Source organism: Nipponia nippon, unplaced genomic scaffold (assembly GCF_047370975.1).
Source record: "Nipponia nippon isolate SJK-2023a ecotype South Korea unplaced genomic scaffold, ASM4737097v1 scaffold_14, whole genome shotgun sequence".
Classification (NCBI taxonomy): domain Eukaryota; kingdom Metazoa; phylum Chordata; class Aves; order Pelecaniformes; family Threskiornithidae; genus Nipponia; species Nipponia nippon.
In genome coordinates, this window is record NW_028262330.1 from 12,181,908 (window position 1) to 12,200,422 (window position 18,515).

Sequence of the window (18,515 nt, forward strand, 5' to 3'; positions counted from 1 at the left end):
TCGGTCTGCATCACGTGGGGCTCAGACTGAGTGTGATGTGCAGGATGCTGGGATAAGCACAGCTTAGTCCTGCTTCTGCTGCAGCTCCATGTGTCGCAACCCCAGCATCCTGCAGCCGGGGCCACGATGTGCTCTGGGCTGCCTGTATTGCTGGCAGATAAATCTGACTCATTCTCCATGTATGAAAAAAAAAAAAAAAATAGTGCTGGGTCGCTGTTCTAGTGGAGCAAAACCGGATGGATGAGCATGAGGGCAGGGTGGATGTAAGCAGTTTTTTTAGCTGTGGGGCTTCCCGCTGCCCTGCTGGGAGGTCTCCGGTTCCTCTTGTGACAAATTCGTAGGATTTACGGGCTGGAAGGTGAAGTTCTGGTTTGTGCTGCCTGCACAAGGTGCATCTTTAAAAGCTGATCTTGACACCTCCAGAGCCAGAGATCACCCCGCAGCTCCCGCGTGGACCGCTCTCCTTTAAGGCGTTGAGCGGTTTGCGTGCGTGATTTTACTTCCCACTTCTCTCGGCCAAGAGGCACCTGCCTGAGCTCTGCAAACCCTGCCTTGGTATGAGTTTAGGTGAGCGAGGTGAAGTGTTTCCCCACCAACACAGGACTTTCCAGTGCTTGCACAACTCAATAGAGAGGGTGTAACGGGGCGCACAGCCCCTGCTTGCAGAGATGGCAGGGAGCACCCCTCCGCTCGCCTAGGGCTGTGCTCTGCATGCAGATTCGGGGCCTCCCTTGCGTCCCATAAAATGTGGTTTTGGGAATTAAAGAGCAAGTGCAAAGTCCAGGAGAAAGCCTGGTTCAAGCTTGCTGCATGCCCTTGGTGCACAGCCTGCCCTCGTCCACCCTGGGACAGGGAGCGTGCCTGGAGTGGTCTGGCGCTGCCGGTTTTGAGCGTACCTGGTACGGTGCAACGAACCCAGCTTGGACTTTGTGCTCTGTGCTGCTCTGACCCGCTGCTGAGTTGTCACTGTGATTTGTGGCCTGACCCAGCGTGGTGGCATGATTCGCCATCGCAGCAAACCAGCAGCGGAGCATCTGCTCAGCTGCGCTGAGACGGAGGAGTGGCTGCAAAGAAAACTTTCTGGAGTTGGTTTCTCACCTGGCTGCAGCCTCTCCCTGGCCTGGGAATAAACCAAGTGCTGCTCTGCAGTTCATTAAAGTCCCCAGGTGCTACCGCAGCACCCAGCTGTGTCCCAGGCGGGTGCAGGACATCTGCAGAGGGACGGAGAGGGCGCTTGCAGGTGGGTGGCTCCTTTCTGCTTTTAATGTCACCTGGGGCTTTTATTCCTGACCTGTGCGCATTAGGAGCATCACCCTCCATGCCCAAATAACCTTTTTAGTCTGGATACAGGGGGTATGGCTGCAGGGACTAACTCTGCTCCCAGCGGTTGGAAAGTGGATGCTCGTGACCTGGAGCGTGTGCGGAGGGACGGGAATTCCTACCCAGGTTGGATCCCCTGTCCTGACTGATGCCTGGCAGTGCCGGACACTTTGCCTTGCTGTGTGGTCTTTGTTTATTGTGTCCAGGATTTCTGAGCTGCATTTTGTGCTTGAGACTATTTTTAGCAAGGATGCAGCTGTTTTGGTGTGTCTTTGGTTAACGCTGCTTTGCCAAATCTAGGAGCTCAGACCCTGGCAGCCTGCTGCCTCCCAGCATTGCTTGGCTTCATTCCAGGGTCATCCCAGTGCCTTGCTGATTATGAGTTAGACAGAAATTCTACTTATAGTGATGTTACTCAAATACACCTGGCTGCATCCTTGTGCTTCAGCTCACAGTTTCTGTAGAAGACCCCAAAATGGGTCAGAAGACCTCAGGTCTAAATTACATTTGTAAGACACTTCCCTGGAGCCCTGCCCTTGTCCCTGCTACCTGCCCGTCCCCCCGGCCCGTTCACAGTGGGTTTGCCCCCGCTCCTCCCCAGGGAAGCAGCCCAGCGCCTCTCCCTCTGCCCCATTCAGCACAGAATAACGCAGCGAGCCGCTGCCGCCGCAGTTTCCTCCTCCCTCGGTAGAAGTGAGAGGAAGGAAAGAGCCCGCGTCTTGCTGGGCTATTTGTATTTGTGGTTATGCTCACGCAGGAAGCGGCGTTCTCCTCGTCTGGTGATGCACCCCGATGGAGCTCAGCTCCGCTGCTCTTGCGGATCCTGCCCCGCACGGCCAGGCTTCGCCCTGGGCAGCCGCAGCGGGGCCGGGCTCTCCTGGGTGAAATGATCCTCGTGCCCGAAGCAGGACGGGTTGTTTCAAGGCACCGCGTGAGCCCAGCTGCTTCTTGCCGAGGTCAGCAAAGCTGCCAGCAGCTCTGACCGCTTCTGCTGAGCCGGTTGCTTTCTTGACTATCTCATAGGTGCTGGAGCTTTCCCTGGAGGATGCTGCGCTCTGGGACAATATTGATTTATTTGAGCAATCTGCTGGAGTCCTCTTAAGCAGAGCCATGGCTTCGTGCCATTGCGCTGGCTTATGGGAGTGGCTCAAAGGCAAACTGGAGCGTCGCTGAATTACCGGGTCGCTGTGGCTGTGCCCTCACTGACAAGATAGCACAATCCAAGGTTGTGCTCTGGGTGTCAGCAAACCCAGCACGATGCTGGGACTACCAGCGGCAAATTAAAAATTGCAACTGTAATTACCAGCAAGTGCATCTGAGCTCCTTGGAAACTTTCCAGCAGGATCTTTCTCCGCTGGAAAATGTTGATTCATAGAAAGGGAAAAGTTGCATGGGAGCGGGGGGGCTTTCCTGTGGGGGAAGGCTCTTGGCCTGTTTTGTTCAGCTAAAAGTTAGGCATAGAGCCACAGAAATAGTGTGGCTCGTGGTGAGCAAATGCTTGTCCGTGGGGAGGACAAGCGAAGGCTGTTTTTGCAACCCGAGCACTAATTTTGCTTGTCTTGGCATCGGCCTTCTCCCAGCTGGACCACAGCATACCTCTCCCTTGGTTTAAATCCATCCTGTTTAACACCTAGAAGGTGTGTAAAGGTGTTTTTATGGCATGTATGTATCTGTGTGATGAATTTGTAGCCTCCACAGCTGGGAATAACTTTTGAGGGACAGACGGTGTGACCTGTAGATTTGTGATGAATGCCGCTGTCCCCTTGCCAGCTCACGGCATTGTTTCCTCCTTGTTACCTCCAACGCGCCAGCCAACACGCATGGGTTGGTGTTTGTTATGTTTCTGTGCCACTTAATAGACCATGTGAGTGAAGAGCGGCTGGATTTATATTTATATTTCCTCTCTGATCGTTAGCCCCACTTCCTTGCAGTGAAAGATGCTCTGTTTCTCTTGGTTTTGCTTTTGGACTGAGCTTGGAAGAGCCCCGGTGCCAGCACCCCCTGAACCCTGCTGCGGGCTGTGGCTGAGCTGTGCGATGTCTGCACTGCGTCTGCTCCTGGTCATAAAATCCATGGCAATGTGGGATGGGGGCGATGCAAACATGGACCCTTCTCAGATGTTTGTTGGGCCGTTTGCTTGAAATTTCCCTGTAACTTTTCTCCACGGGGCTGTGTGCAGTGCCTGGGTCCCTGGGGGGGAAGAGGAAGAGGAGGAGGTGCTAATCCCTCCTTGGACTGCAGATCCTGGTCCGCCGGAGCCAGTGAGCGCTGCCTCCTCCCCCGGGATGCAGGGCTGGGATGAATGGAGGCACCCGGCAGCCTTTGCGCAGATCATTTCCTCTAAGACCATCTGGGAAGTGGCCCTGACCGCCAAGAAAAGCGACGGCCTCGGGAAACACCTTGGGCCATTGTCACCGGTCGGGTCCCAGCAGCGAGAGGCAGATGTCTGGGGATGCAGGCCAGGGGGGTTTCAGTCAACTGGGGTGAAGGACCCTCCATCCCTTTGCACGGCAATTCTCCTCTCTCAGCATCTGGGTAATCTCCTGATGGGATTTTAATACATTTAATGAAAATTTGAAGGTGCTAAGAGATGGAGTAAATGCTGGGCAAGCTTAACAACGAAGCTGATATGAGCCCTGACTGCCGCCATGCTGATGTGATGGTGCACCTCCAGGGCGTGGGGAAGCGGCTCGGGGAGATGCAGCATCTTCCCTCGGGTGCGATGCAGCTGGAGGGGGTTGGATGTGTGCCTGGTGGGGAGCTGAATTTTGCAGCGTTTGAGTGAGTTAATAGTTGGGAGAGTGCATCGGGGGCGTTTGGGCTGGGGGGTGGCAGGGCAAGGGGTCGCACTAGTGGGTTTTCTGTGCTCAGCAGATGGAAGGTGGCCATCCCCCTATGCCACGCACATCCCTCTGGCCTCTGCAGCGGGCACGTGGCAGTGCAGGCATGTCGGCTACCCAGTCTCCCTGGGGGAGACGCATCCAACCCAGCTGAGCATGTTGGGCTGCGTGAGCCAGAGCATGAAGGCACTTGGGTACAAAGCGATGCCGCTGAGATAAGCACTACTTGGCAAGGTTAGATCTGTCCAGAACAAGGGTGTGAGGTTTTTTTCCCTCTGCCGTGATCTGACACAGGCAGCAAACACCTTTGCCCTGACCCCTTCCTGTTGTTCATCCCTCCTGTGGCCTTCTTGAGCGGGGCTGTGAGTGACGGCGGCTCTGTCTCCCCCGCAGCCGGGCTGTGCCTGAACTGCTGGAGCCTGCAGGAGCTGGTGAGCCGAGACGCCGGCAACTACCTCATCCTCGTGGAGAAGATCCTCGGCAAGGCCAAAGAGGTGAGTCGGGGGGCTGCCAAGGAGGGCTGTGGGCTTTGAGATGGTGTCAGCTCCGGGGCTTGCCCGAAGTGGAGTTTTGCAGAGCTTGGTGGGTGATTTTGGGTTGTGGTAAGGTATTGCTGGAGCACTGGCGCTTGGAGGTGAGTGATGCTGGGTTGGCAGGTCTGAAACGCTGGTGGGAGCAGCCCTGTGTATCCTGCCAGCTTTCGGCACATGGGAACTGCAAGGGAAAACCCCAGCTCCAATACCTGCTCTTCAGGCAGCACCACAGATCCATGGGGAAGGGTTTTGATTTCCTAAAGCGCTGCTCGGTGCCATGCAGGGGCAGCCCAGGTCGCAGGGCTGTGCGGATGGAGCCAGCCTTCCCCAGACCTTCCCCCGGCATAAGCTGGGAGCTCCTAGTCCAAATCAGAGCAAATTGAAGGTTTCCTGTTGTTTTTTGATGGAAACTTCGCTGCGGCTCTGCCAGGCTTCCTGCAGGGCCAGGAGCGGAGCTGGGACGCTGGGGACCACGGGCAGGGTTTGCACCGTGACAGTCAGGTCAAGCACAGCGGGAAGGCGAAATGGCAGCGGGGCCGATCGGATCGGCCTGCCGCGGTCCCGTCATGTGCCGGAGAAGCTTGAGGCATCGTCAGTCGAGCAGGGTCACCCTGGGCTGTGGCTGGGAAGACCTCGGAGGAATCCCTTGATGTGGCAGGAAACGGTGATGTGTTTCCTAAATCCTCAGCGCTGGGATTCATGTGGTGGGCTAATTGCTGCCTTTCATTTTTTGGGAAAGAAAGGCTGTTTAGCTGCCAGGCTGCGGAGCAGGTACAAGTTAAGATTAGCACAATTTGATTTAATCCTCTTTTTTTTTTTTTTTTTTTAAATGGCTAAATTGATCTAGTTGCAGATAGTGTTTTATTACATTAGGGTTTACGTAAGGGTTTATTGCACTTTGTGGTGTGCTCATAAACAAGGGAAGACAGTGTCTGCAAGCGTATGCTTGAGCCATCACTATGTCCCTCGGTGAAATAATTCTGCCGGCTATTCACTGGCAAAGGCTGGGACAAAGATAGGTGGTTTGCACCGTGCTCCCGAGCTCTGCAAGCCGCTTGCAGGGGCTGGGCTGCCTGCTTGCCTCTCCAAACTGCCTGCTTTGAGCCACTTTCATAGAATTTCATGCAACTCTGCAAGGATCAGGGGCATCGGAGGGCTGGGAGCTTGGCCAAATCCAGCTTCTCGGGGCTAAAGGCAGAGCAGCAGTCTGTGCTGATCCGCCTGTCCCACTGGTGTGGGTTACTGGGGCTTTAGGGGTTATTTTCCCATGGAGACAAGGGAATCTGCTGGGGACGGTGATGTGATGGTGCGGGTCAGGCACTTGCCTGCGCTGTTGGGGAGTCTGCCCGCACCTCCAAGGATGCTTTTGGGTAACGCTCGTGGTGAGCAGCCCAGCTCATCCCTCTGCTCTCGGGCTGTTTCCTACAGGTGCAGGAGAAGTGCGACTATGACCTCGTAACGCCCCTGGCTCTGCTCTTCTACTATGCGGTCCTGTATGTAAGTCCTGAGGCTGCTGCACGTAGCTTGATCCCAGCCCCCGGGGAGGCATGGGGTGCGGGGCCCCATGGAGCCATGCAGAACAGGCACTGAAATCGGGGTGGCTTTCGTCTGAAACATCACGATCTGCTTTGATCAATTCATCTCAAAAAAAGATCCTGTATGAATCTACAGGGGTCAAGACCAAGCAACCATTGCACAAGCTGAGAGACCAAAAAAATGAACTTCAGTGTTTTTAATCTTTTTATTTGAAGATGAGCTAATCAGAAAGGGAGACGGACAATATCTCTGTGTAGAGAAGGCAAATTTTTTTCATTAGCTTTTATATTTGTGCAAAATATGTGGGCAACGCTAATGAAAAGAAGGAGCAGAGCCTTCACAGGAAATACTTTTTTTATTATTATTATTAGCACAATGCATCATTATCCCAAGGAAATCATTGCTGCCAGATCTTGCAAAAGCACAGGCTGTAATGCGATTCATCTGTGTGAATCTGTGGTTGTTAAAAAGAAATTTATATATAGGCTTTGGCACGTGAGCCACAGCCGGGAGGTTGGGAAGGTACAGAGCGGATGAAGCTTTCTCGGAGCTGTGCCCAGTGGGGATCCTCTCACCCTTCCTTGGGAGAGGACGGGGTGTCACAGGGTGAACCTCTGCTCTGATCCGTTTCTCCTCCTTCCACTTCCAGCCTAAACCCTCGAGTTTTTACGCAGCGCTCGAGGCCCGTGTCCCTGCTCCCTTTCTAATCGGGTCTCCCCGTCCCCCGCAGGCTCCCCACTTCCCACCGGGCTCCGACCTGCTCCTGAAAGCCACCAGCGTATACCACAGCTTCCTGACCTGGCCCGTGCCCTACTGCAACATCTTCCGCGAGCTGCTCACCTTCATCAGCGACGAGCTCAAGGCCCCTGGTAAGTGCTCCTCCCCTGCCGCGGGGTTTTCATGTACTGCTGGCGCTGCTTCCCCAAAAACACCCGCTGCTGCGACCGCCCAGTGTTTGTTCCCGAGCCTCTCCTGGTGTTGCTGTCTCCTACCCCACTTGCTTCATGAATCCCTTGAGCATGGTGTCCATATTTACCTTGTGCATCCCACACCTCAGCCTTTTCAGGAGGCAAGGACCTCTGCCCTCCATCCTCTGGATGATTTTCCCTGGTGGTCCAGCACAGGATGAGACCCGATTCCTCTGGAGCAGCAGGCGGGATGGTGGGGTTGTGTTTTTGGTAGCTGCCTTGTGTGCAAGGTGGTGGGAGCATCCCAGGGACTCTCAGCTCCGGACCAGCGTGAATTAGCAAAACACATAACTATTTCCTGGCTGCCTTTCAGTCTGAGGGGTCTTTTCCATGGCAAAGCACGTGCTGGCTGCTCCTGCCCAGCCCCGGCCTTTGTTCGAGATGCTCAGTTTGAGATGCTCAGTGGTGTAACTGGGGTGATAACAGTGGGTCCATTCATCGGCATCAAGGTGGCTGGAGCCTTCGAGCCTGCCCTTGCGTGGAGATTTCCATAGGGCTGAGGGACTCCCTGGCTCTTTCTTTACAGCCGAGACACTACCTTGTGATACAGCTTTGGGCACGTCTATCGGCAGCAGCAGCGCTCCTCTTAATTAAGGGCTCCTTGTAGATGTCCTGTTGTTCCCAATGGAGCAGCTTTTCCAATTATTTCTAAAAGGCCATTTCTCCTAATCTTCCTGTCTTTTGGTGGCTTATGGAGAGCTGTTATCACACAGAGCAGATTTCAGCCCTTATTTAATCCTGCGCAGGGCCATGGCAGTAAAGACCGGCTCTAAGCGGGACTTGGGAGGCCTCAGATGGGCTGTGGCTGAGGCTGGGGATGCCTCCCTCCTGCCTCAGACCAGGCAGCTGCTTTGGAGAGCCCTGATGGGGACATGGAATGCAGGGTATCCGTCACGGCAGCAACGTCCTGCGGGAATGGGAGCTTGTAGGTGTAGATGGGATGAAAGATGCTTTCAAAGGAACAAAACAAAAAGATTTAAAAAAACCCAAACCCGCTGAAGTGTTGGCACTGGACTGGCTGATTTACTCCCAGTTCAAGGCTCCACCAGCATAAATGGCCCTGGCCACCAGGCAAGGTCTGGCTGGGCTGTTGTGCTGCGTCCAGCCTCCAGCTCGGAGCTGCAGGGCCAGCACAGATGTGGGGCCGCTCATCCCATGCTGCTGCAGCCGCGGACTTTCCCAGCTCCTTCCTGGTCATTTATTGCTGTGACACCGGTCAGGGCTGTGTTTTACAGACCACTGGGAGAGCCCCAGTGCTGGGGATGGTTTGCTACATCCTGCTCTTGTGCCACCATCACCAGTGCCCAGGGCTCTGTGAGCTGGGAACTTTGGTCTAAAAGCTTTTCCCCTCCTACAAGCATATGAGATTCCCCCACCCCTGCCAAAAGATGCTGAGTGGGAGGTGTTGGCCTGCTGGGACTGGGGAGCCCAGTGCTGCCCCTCACCATGGCCTCTCCCCCTGCAACTGGAGCCAAGAACATCAAAAACGTGTCCTCTGCTGGTAAGCTGGCCAGGACCTGATACGCTTGTTGCATGGCCTCCCTGACCTGCGGCGAGGCTGAAGCAAAAGCTTCTTATTGAGACAAGGGTAAATATTAACTGAGAACAAGCTGCTGTCAATATTTGCCAAGAATGCAATAGCTTTTATCTGCAAACTGGGGCTGATGTCTCTGCAAGCGGGGTGAACGCTGCTGTAATCGGAGGGCCTGTGCGGATCAACATGAGCTGCCCATGGGTGCTGGGCCCCCGGTGGGTGCTGCTCCTTGGCTGCTGAGCAGCAGCTGGGGTTGGGATGTTGCTGCCTACAGCAGAAAGGGTGCTGGATCTTGTTGACACCGTAAGATCTTTCCCAAGATGTACCCCAGTCCTTCTGCCTTTTGGGAGTGATGTGGGCTTTGCTGTTGCCACCCAGTCCAGGTCCATCAGACATTGCCCAACGGGATCCTGGGGATGGTCCCAGGGAGGCATCCAGGGACGTGGGCTGCTCATGCCAGCCTCGCTTCTGCTGGGGCCAGGCTGGGCTCCATCTCTGCGGGAGGGAAGGTGGCAGTGACATGCTGTCCTTAAGTGAGATCCAGGGCCTCGGGGGGCTAAAATAAGTGGCAGAAGCTGCTAAATGTCACCCATGCAATTCAAAGCGGATCCCACATCAGCAGTGGGGCAGAAGGGACTGGGGATGGAGCAGCTCTCCCTTCCCATCCTCTGGTTGCCTTCCCATCTCCTTGGCCTTTCACCCTTTCCGTCCCAAGGCTCCCTTGCTCTTGGGCTGGTCCCCTTGCATGTTGCCTTGTCCCCATAAGGACTTTTGGTGCTGCCATGCCCACTCCAGGCTGTGGCTCAGCCAGGTCAGGACCATGCTGGGAGACAAAGTCTATGTGCTCCTGAAGCAGAGTGGTCTGTGGTGGTGCGATGTCTCCTGTCCTCTGCTCTCTCCCCCAGGGATCTCCTTCCAGAGGCTGGTGAGGACGGAGCAGGGGCTGCCTGTGAAGAACTACCAGAGCTCCACTGTGTAAGTGTGGCCATGATGCTGCTGGCATCTCTGTCTGTAGCATCCCCACCATCTCACGCTGCTTGAGCAGCATCTCAAAGGCGTAGCCGTGGGTGCCAGGGAGAAAAGCTGGATAGCGGGCTGAGCTGTGGGAAGGGACAAGGAAAGTGGCTGTGACATTTCCACAGCCATGGGTCTGTGGGCTCCCCATGTCGGTTATCCTGCAACCCTGCTTACTGCAGGGCTGCAGATCTGGGTGAAAACAGCTGGGGAAGGCAAAGTCTCCTCCGCAGGGAGCTGCTGATCTTGGCGCAGGCTGGAGACCAGCCAGGAGATGCTTTGATCTGCGTGTTTGGGAGCCACCAGCAAGAGAGGGGACAGAAGCGAGTCCGTCCCAGTGCAACAATTAATGAAAGCCTTGCAGCTCTGAGTGTAGTCAGACTTTGCACCTTATTTGAGGGCTGAACCTTTCCTTCTGCCAGGGCACCTCATTTGTAAATAGGAAAATGAGCCCGGGCAGTGTGTGCCCTTCCTGGCTGCAGCGCCAGCCCCAGCCCCAGGGACAGTCCTTCGTGCACAGCCACCTCCACTCCGTGCAGGAGGGGTGTCCTGCTGTTCTGCCTTGTCCGCTCATGCCCTGCAGCTCCGGATCTGCACCCATATCCCACCCAGCTGTGCTGGTGCTGCTGTGTTGCTTTCCCACTACAGCTCCCCAGCTCTACACACTTATACTGGTGCAAGTGCAGCCACTGATGACTTACAGCATGATGGCTAGATTTGCATAAAAAGCCCTGAAAATCTGGCACAAAGCTGCACACAAGCTGAACCTTGGCCTTATTGAAAGCTTGTGCCCATTGCCTGAGCTTTCTAGAACCAAGTACGCCAGAGCACATCCTTAATTTAGAGCCGTTTTTGCTCAGTGAGGTGGACTGCTCTGGTTAATGAACGTAAGCACATGCCTACATGCTCTCTGGACTACAGGTTTGGGAATTAAAAGCCTGTGGATGTTCATTTTGTGGTCCGGAGCAAAAATGCAGCTGAAGGATGTGGCTCTTCTTAAAGCCCAGAAGCGATGCTCTGACCTGCACCTTGCAGGGGGAAGATGTTTTGGGGGCCCCTCTCATTTTCTACCCCTCCTGCTTCATTGCATGTGCTGGATGTCCAGTTTGGACAGCTAGCTGCTGGGCTGGAGCCCTGTCTGGGGCTGGTTGAACAAGTATTGGGCTGCTGATGTGGCAGATGTGGCAGGAGAGATGGTGCCGGGGATGTGCCGAGGGGCAGGATGGAGGATGCTCATCCCTTAGCTGCTCCCTGCCCCTGGCTGGCACTGCAGCGGGGGTCTGGCACCCCTGCACAGCCCTGACACCCTCCAGCTGTGACTAATGTGAGAGGACACTGCCATCTAGTGTGAAATTGTCCAAGAGTTTCATTTGCCACCAGCATCCGATCCTGGCTGCCCAGACTAACCACTGTCCCCTTGTCCCCAGGACGGTGCTGCTGCTCAACCGCTCCGAGGTGCAGAGCGAGTTCCTCTCCATCGCCGAGAAGTTGAGCACCAGTGAGCACCCGCAGCACGCCACGCTCGTCCTGCTCCTCGAGCACCTCTACCAGGCCAACTTCGGCACCCGCTGCGACCTGGACAGCCTGCACCACCTCCTGAAGGTAAGGCTCAGAGAGCTTCAACTTCGGTGATGTCATGATGCCACTGGGAGCAGCTTCATGCAGTTGGCTGGTGGATCTCCTGACCAAAATAGTATTTGATTCACAAAAAAAAAAAAGTATTGAGAACACTTCTTGTAGGAAAAATGCACGTCTTTCCCTTCTCAGGCTAGTCCTGAGGTCTATGTGTCTGTTTTGTGAAGTTTGGTGTGGGGGGTAACTCGCCTTTTACCCTTTTATTCCTTTCCCTATCCCTAAGCAGAGAGAGGAAGAGCCCCTGGATTTGAAATGTAGCAAAAATGTTCATTTGAGCAGAGAAACACTTTGCTTTGGTGTTTGGTGGGGACAAAAACTTGTGAAGAAAACCCCTTAGGTTGGTCAAACACGTTTTTTTTTCTTTGCAGAAGTTTTGAGGGGACTTGAAGCAGGTAGGAGGTAGGGGAGGGAGAGAGATTTGCCCAGTGGTGTAGTTAGTGACCTTCCCCAAAGACCTGTGCATTGCCTCTGCGGAGGGATCCCCCTCAATCTCTCATCTTGGCTCTGCTCCCCCCAGACCAAGACATTGGAAGAGCTCTCGGAGATCTATGCCAGTGCCGCTGATGCACAGGAGATTGCAGCCGCCAGCAGCGACCCTGTCCCGGCCCGGGAGCGGCTGCAGTCCGTGCTGTGGGACATCGCCGGCGCTGCATCCTTTCCTGCCATCACGGGTGAGGAACCCCCCCTGCCCCTCTTTCCTCCAGGGTTTTCTACCGCTCAGCCCCTGCAGTGGCGACGAGCTCCCCTGCGCTGCGGGTGCTGGGAGCCAGCCCTTTGAAGTGCAAAACCCTCTTTCGTGCAAAGTTTCAACTTAGTGCAACAACAACTACAACAAAAAAACCACCAACCCAGGTCCTATTTCATAACCGTGCAATGAGCCAGAAGTTGTTTCTCATCTTTCATTAAACAAGCAAAAAAAAAATTCTCCAGCCTTTGTGGGTGAGATGAAAACATCAGATCAGAAACCAATGACAGCAGTCATGTCTGATGGCTCTTAGAGGTGTGAAATGTCCTCTCCTGCCAAGTGCACGTGACTTCACAGGGATAATGACAGCAGCATCAGTGCTCTGCATGACCTGGGCTGCCCAAAACATGTGCATGGGGCGGGCGGCATCTCCCACCAGCCAGGAGAGCTGTCAGGAGTGGTATTGGGGTTCCCTGCAAACTAACTTCTCTCCCTTCTCTCTTCCCAGGCGAGGCTCAGCCCCGAAAGCTCCACACCATCCCCATTCCTGCCGCTCGCTGCTACACTTACAGCTGGGATCAGGATAACTTTGGTAAGCGAGGGGGTCCCCCATCCCTCCTACTGAGACTGCAGCCCTCTGCTCCCTGTCGCAGGGGTGGCTGAGCAGCGTCCCAGCTCCATGTGCAGCCAGGCGTGCGGCACAAACTGTGGCCGGAGCCTGAAGGAGATGGTAACAAATTGTTGGTGGTGATGGGAGAGATAACGCAGTGGGCACCGGTGTCCCCTGGATGGGAGAGGACATGGGCGTCAGCTTGGGCATGATGCCTGCTGTGATCCCGAGCAAAGCCCTCATCCGAGCTGTGGGCACGAGGCACTGGTGGCACCAAAACACGTTGTGCTGCCGGAGACAAATCAGGCAGGGCTTGATCTCCTGAGAAAAGTTGTGCCTTGCATTAAGCTGGAAGAGATTTGTCCCACCCATGTCTGTGGGGATATCGGTAGGACAGAGACCTTGTTTGGTAGAAAGCTTCTCTGCAAGGAGTAAACCTTGCTCATGCCCTGGAAATAATTGTTGCTGGAGAAGACTGACCGCACTGAGATGTCGGGGCTTTGTGGGGTTGAGACCCCTTGGATGTTACAGCTCTTCCCCCACCTGCAGCAGGGATGGCCGAGGAGCCGGTGCCTTTCCCGTGCTCTCAGCCCAGCCGCAGCAGTTTTGCAGGGGAAACGGCGGCTTCCCCTTCTGCTGTGCTTGTCTCTCTGGCTTCCCCATTCCTGGAAGACCTTTTCTGTTCCCGTGAAGGTTTAGTGTTCGGTGTCTGCTGCTCCCAGCGAGCTGGACCAGAGCTCTGGCTTGGGCTTTGCAGCGAGCCTAGCCTTGCCAGGAGGCCACCCCCAGTGGGGCAATTTGGGGTTTGATTATCAAAATACCTTGCTTTCCTCCTGCCCTTTGGTTAAACCCAGATCAGACACGGGCACATTGTGAAAGCTGTGTAGGAAGGAAGCAAAACCCCAACTGGTGTTTGCCTTTCAAGAACCCAAACAGAATGTGACCTCAAGGAGAGAAACATGTTTTGTTTTGCCATCACATCTGAGCGCCTTATGGCAATCTAAAAACCTTCAAGAGGAGGTTTGCAGCTCCTTGTTTGAAACCGTGCAGGATCAAAGAGACCATTGGCCATGCTGTAGTAGTGTCATTGTCTGGGGTCATCATATTTCCAGTGGCTGTGCTGGATCCTGTACCAGACCCGATTTCCCTCCGGTTGCCTTTCAGATATCCTCAATGATGTCCTCAGCAAAGAGTGCAGTGTTGTCGAGCCCATGGCCTCAGAGAACGAGGAGGAGGAGGAAGAGGAGGAGGAGGAGGAGGTGGAAACCGATGGCTGTTCTCCCGAGCGGGACTCGCTGCTTTCCCCCATCTGCACCATTTCCAAAGACTCTGTGTACTCGGCACTGTCAGAGGAGGGATCTAAGCCCTCCCGAGTGTCCCTCTTTGCCACCTCCAAGGACTCCATCTCGGAGCTGACGGTGGTCTCCAGAAAGTCCCTGAAGTCGTTCGTCTCCAGCCTGAAGGACTGCATGGACAGCGGGTACGCGGAGGACAGCGACGAGAGTTCCCTGGACATGGTGGGGAGGCCGGAGCTGAAGGTAGAAAAGACCCACCACAAATACAGACACACGCTGACCAACAAGATCTACAAACTGTTTAAGAGCAAAAGCCAGCTGGTCTTGAGGAGAGACCTGAAGGACTGCTCAGACACGGGCTCGCTCTCACTGCCCCTGCGCCGGGCCGAGAGCCTGTGCACCCCCCAGGCCAAGCACCGTGTCCCGGCGCGCTCCCGGCGTGCTCACTCACTGCCGCAGCACGTCCTGAGCCAGCGGCTGCCGGCCCCGCTCGCCCCGCGGCACCTCAGCCTCCACCGACGGCCCTTCCTCAGCTACGATGAGGACGCCAAGGTGTCCACGCTGCGTGTTGTGGTCTTTGGCTCTGACCGCATCTCGGGGAAAGTGGCCCGAGCCTACAGCAACCTCAGGTGAGCTGAGCGGTGCAGGGGACCTGGCTGCAGGTACCTGGCCCTGCTGGGACACACTGGAGGGTTTGGCTCACCCAGCCCTCTCCCACCTTCTCCTAGGCTCAAGGAGAGCACCTGCCCCTCACTGACAAGGTACTTCAAGCTGCAGTTTTTCTACGTCCCTGTGAAGAGGAGCTGCTTGGCTCCATCGACCCCACTGATGCATCCTTCCCCGTCCCTGGGGGACCCGCAGCTCCGGGCCTCGGCACAGGCGGTAGGTGTGCTGCTCGCTGCGGAGCTTGCGGTGCCACCAGTGCTCTGCTTGGCCCCGAGAGCGGTGTGTGAGCAGGCTGGCAGGGCAGGCAAGGGGAGTGTTGGTGTCTCTTCCACCAGCCCCAAGTGTGGGGTGCGGAGCCTGGGGGGGGCCCTGGTGTGACCCCTGTGTGTCCGGTTTCAGGATCCCACCTTGGCCGGGATGGAAAGCAGCACCAACGACATCTCCCACTACATCGGCATGTTGGACCCATGGTACGAGCGCAATGTTCTTGGGCTGATGAACCTGCCCATGGACGTCCTGTGTCAGGTATGTGCATGGCAGCTGGTAGGGCTCGGCGTCCCCCTTCCCTGAGGTACAGGGCAGCTAAGCAGAGAGCTTTTGCTTAGCACTGGGCCACCGCGATCCTGTACAGCAGGCTGTGCTACATGGACACGGGATGGAGATGAGTGGTCAGGAGGAGGGCTTCCGTCCCCGGCAGGGTGGGATGGGCAGTTCTTGGCATCAGGCTGTGGGTACCACGTATCCCATCAGGCTTGCGACTTATTCTCTCGCTGCAGTCTGCCAAGCCAGAGGCTGAGCCCCAGGAGGACTCCCAGGAGCAGCTGCCCATCCTGGCCGACATGATCCTCTACTACTGCCGCTTCGCCACGCGCCCCGTCCTGCTGCAGCTCTACCAGACAGAGGTAGGCAAAGGGGCTCAGCCCCATCTTGGCGAGAGGGAAAGGGAGGTCTTCTGCCTGTGCCACCAACTCAGGACCTGCCTGTGAAGCAGATGGAGGTATGACACAGCCACCATGTGCTGGTGGGGCAGAACTCAGTCTCCTTTTATCCCCTGGGTGCCTGTGGTGCTTTGACTGATGCTCCTGGCTCAGGGACTGAGAGCATGCAGGGCCTGCCCAGACAATCCTTAAGTCACACAAGCAGTTTTCCATCCAAATACCTTTTCCCCATGACACAAAGTGACTCCTGTCAGTGCTGACACGTTATTCACATCACTGGAAGTCCCTCCAGTGCTCTGCTTTCCAAACCAAGCCCCTTCACGAAGCCTATTTTCCCCGCCCCGCTGTGTGCACAGGGGAGATGTGGTGGGGAAGGTTGAATGCATGGCTGCAACGACTGCTGTGGTGCGGTGGCATGGGACCGGCTGCAGTGGGGCTGTGGCTCGCAGAGTTGCTGCTGTTCATGGGATTTGCGTCGCCCAAAGCGATGATCAGACCCTGCTGTTAGGCTCATCGTGGGTTTTCTTTCCAGTGGGTTGGGGAGTTTTCTTTAAGTGAAAATTAGTTTTCTGGGTTGTTGTACTTGCTGGTGGTCTGTTAAAACAGCTGGAAATGCCCCTAAAGGCAAGTGCCACCCAAGGCAGTTGTTGAAAGGTGTATTTTGAAAACATGAAAGGATTTTCCCAAACTGACCTGTTTTCTGTGGAAAGGAGTGAGGGGGTGAACGTTGCCTGGCTCAGGCTGGGTCTCCTCACCACCATGTCTTCCCTCTTCTCTCCCCTCCCTGGCAGCTCACCTTCATCGGGGGAGAAAAGGTGACCGAAGTCTTCATCCATTCCCTCGAGCTGGGCCACTCGGCGGCCACGCGGGCCATCAAGGCATCAGGTCTGTAGCTGCTGCTGCACCCGCAGCCTCGGGGTGGAGGTCTGCAAACCGCTGGGCTGGGAGATCAGTGGGAAGAGGGGCTGGAGGGAGCGCGGGCTGCAAGAGGTGTCTGAGCCCAGGCTGCACCATGAGCAAAGATCCAGACATCTTTTCACAACTTTGGAAGTGAAGCATCATAGTTCTTGTGTTCCTCTTCAGGACTGAAGCTGTGGCAATGCCTTGTTGTTTTTACTGCCATTAACTCTAAAACGTGTTTGCAATAACACAGCTTCAAGCCCATTTCCTTCCTCTCATCAGCACCTGGCCAAGTGCAGCTCTTCATCTTTTCTTTTTGCTGCTTTCTGTTTTTGCTTTGTCCAGGAGTGTCATTTATAAAAACCCTCTTTCCCTTTCCTTAGTTAACTGGGCAAAGCAAGATTTGTGTGTGTGCTTGGAGCCTTCCTGCAAGGGAGGTCCATGAGCTTTTACACTAGGAATTTATAAAATTAGTAGAGACAAGAAGCAATGGCAGAAGCATCTGCCTGCAGCGTGGTCTCCAGCTCACTCCCTGGTACCAAGGATGACATGCTGTCTGATGCGGTGCAGCTTGCAGAGACATCTCACGGCCAACCAACAATACTGCATTTAAACACGTTGCTTAATTTTTTTAACCAATTGCTTTTCTGTGATCTCGCCTTGTCTCTCTAAACAGAGCTCGTAAAGTATCTTGCATATGAAGTGTCACCACCCCACTCCCCCAAAATACAGGCTCGGCCAAGACCTCTTCCCAATAACTCATGAAACTGCCAATCCTTTCTGACTTTGATTTTTTTTTTTTTCCTTGGGTTGTCTGGCAGCACACCACTTAACATCTGCAAAAAATTATCCAGGAAAAAAAAAAAAGTTAGTAAGTGTCCGGCACAGTATTTCAAGGCTAATTTACTGTGGGCACAAATATGCCCGGAAAAACAGGAGCTTGGTTAGCAATGCGGCCTTTTATTGCTTTGTGTTCTCCCTGGGGCACTGACCCCTCTGCACCGGCTTAGCCAGCATGGCTTTCAGTTTTGCAGAGCTGCTTGTTGTCCTTTGTGTTGAAATTTCTGCACTGGATTAATTGCTTTCTGGCAGCTTTTAAGCCACCTTTTCTTTTTGCCTTTTTGCTCCGTAGCTGTGTTCAGCAAACCATTTTTTTTCCCCCTTTCTGTAGGTACGGAGTGTGCTGCTGTATCAGTAGCCAGCTGAAGGACAGGGATAAAAGGCCTCCGTGTGACATTTGCTCCTTGTTTTGTGCAGGTCCAGGCAGCAAAAGACTGGGCATAGATGGAGACAGAGAAGCAATCCCGCTAACACTACAGATCGCCTACAGCAAGGTGAGGGCACGGGACTTGCACAAAGACAAATGAGGCAGAAAACCACTTCAGCGGTGGGCAAACGTCCCTGAGCTGGGGGCTGAGAGAGGCAAATGCTGACGGCCTGCTGGAGGAGCCTGAATCTAAGCCCAGATGAGCCAAACTCAAGCTAATTGTCTACTTACTGACTAATTGGAGGTGGCTTTCCACTCCTGTTCAGCCCAGTAAAATAGGGAATGTGCAGCCAGTTTCCATAGACTGGATGTGTTCTCAGTGTCACTTTACACTGGTGAACTTCGCTTCCAGGGAGCGATCTTCCGCTGGTCATAGCAGTCCTCCTATTTTGGTGGTTCCTTTGCAGATATTTACTGTTAAGCCTGGGGAATTTTTGTAAATCCAAGGTTAAATGAATTTTAGTGCTTACTCAGACTTTGTCTGTGCAGCTCCAGTTGAATCCAGATCTGAGCTAGTCCAGCCAGATGGTTAGGGGTGGGAGGCAGGGTAGCACCAGCCTGGAGTGTGGCATCTCACGGGCTTTGGTTGGTCTCTGCAGACAGCCGTCAGTGGAAGAAGTCACTGGAACGATGTTGAGAAGGTCTGCACATCCGTCAACCTTAGCAAAGCCTGCAAGAAGTATGAAGATCTAGGTGGGTAGAGGTGGTCTTTGTGGGTTTGCGTGGGGAGCAATGGGAGGGACTGGTGGAGCAAGAGGACAGCGTGCATCTTCT

The 18,515-nt window shown here is 54.7% G+C and overlaps 1 protein-coding gene across 6 annotated transcripts in view; it reads left to right on the forward strand.

The window, feature by feature from the left end:
* The window catches only part of PIK3R5 (phosphoinositide-3-kinase regulatory subunit 5), a 62,563-nt gene that overhangs the window by 38,317 nt on the left and 5,731 nt on the right, over positions 1–18,515 (forward strand). For all 6 annotated transcript variants that reach the window (XM_087751157.1, XM_087751162.1, XM_087751160.1 and 3 more), the window contains exons 3-16: positions 4,554–4,654; positions 6,122–6,190; positions 6,960–7,098; positions 9,637–9,706; positions 11,173–11,347; positions 11,898–12,051; positions 12,574–12,657; positions 13,840–14,599; positions 14,699–14,852; positions 15,036–15,161; positions 15,413–15,538; positions 16,366–16,459; positions 17,732–17,808; positions 18,341–18,434. In XM_087751157.1, the coding sequence (XP_087607283.1) occupies positions 4,554–4,654; positions 6,122–6,190; positions 6,960–7,098; positions 9,637–9,706; positions 11,173–11,347; positions 11,898–12,051; positions 12,574–12,657; positions 13,840–14,599; positions 14,699–14,852; positions 15,036–15,161; positions 15,413–15,538; positions 16,366–16,459; positions 17,732–17,808; positions 18,341–18,434 (2,223 nt within the window). The remainder of the gene's footprint in view (positions 1–4,553; positions 4,655–6,121; positions 6,191–6,959; positions 7,099–9,636; positions 9,707–11,172; positions 11,348–11,897; positions 12,052–12,573; positions 12,658–13,839; positions 14,600–14,698; positions 14,853–15,035; positions 15,162–15,412; positions 15,539–16,365; positions 16,460–17,731; positions 17,809–18,340; positions 18,435–18,515) is intronic.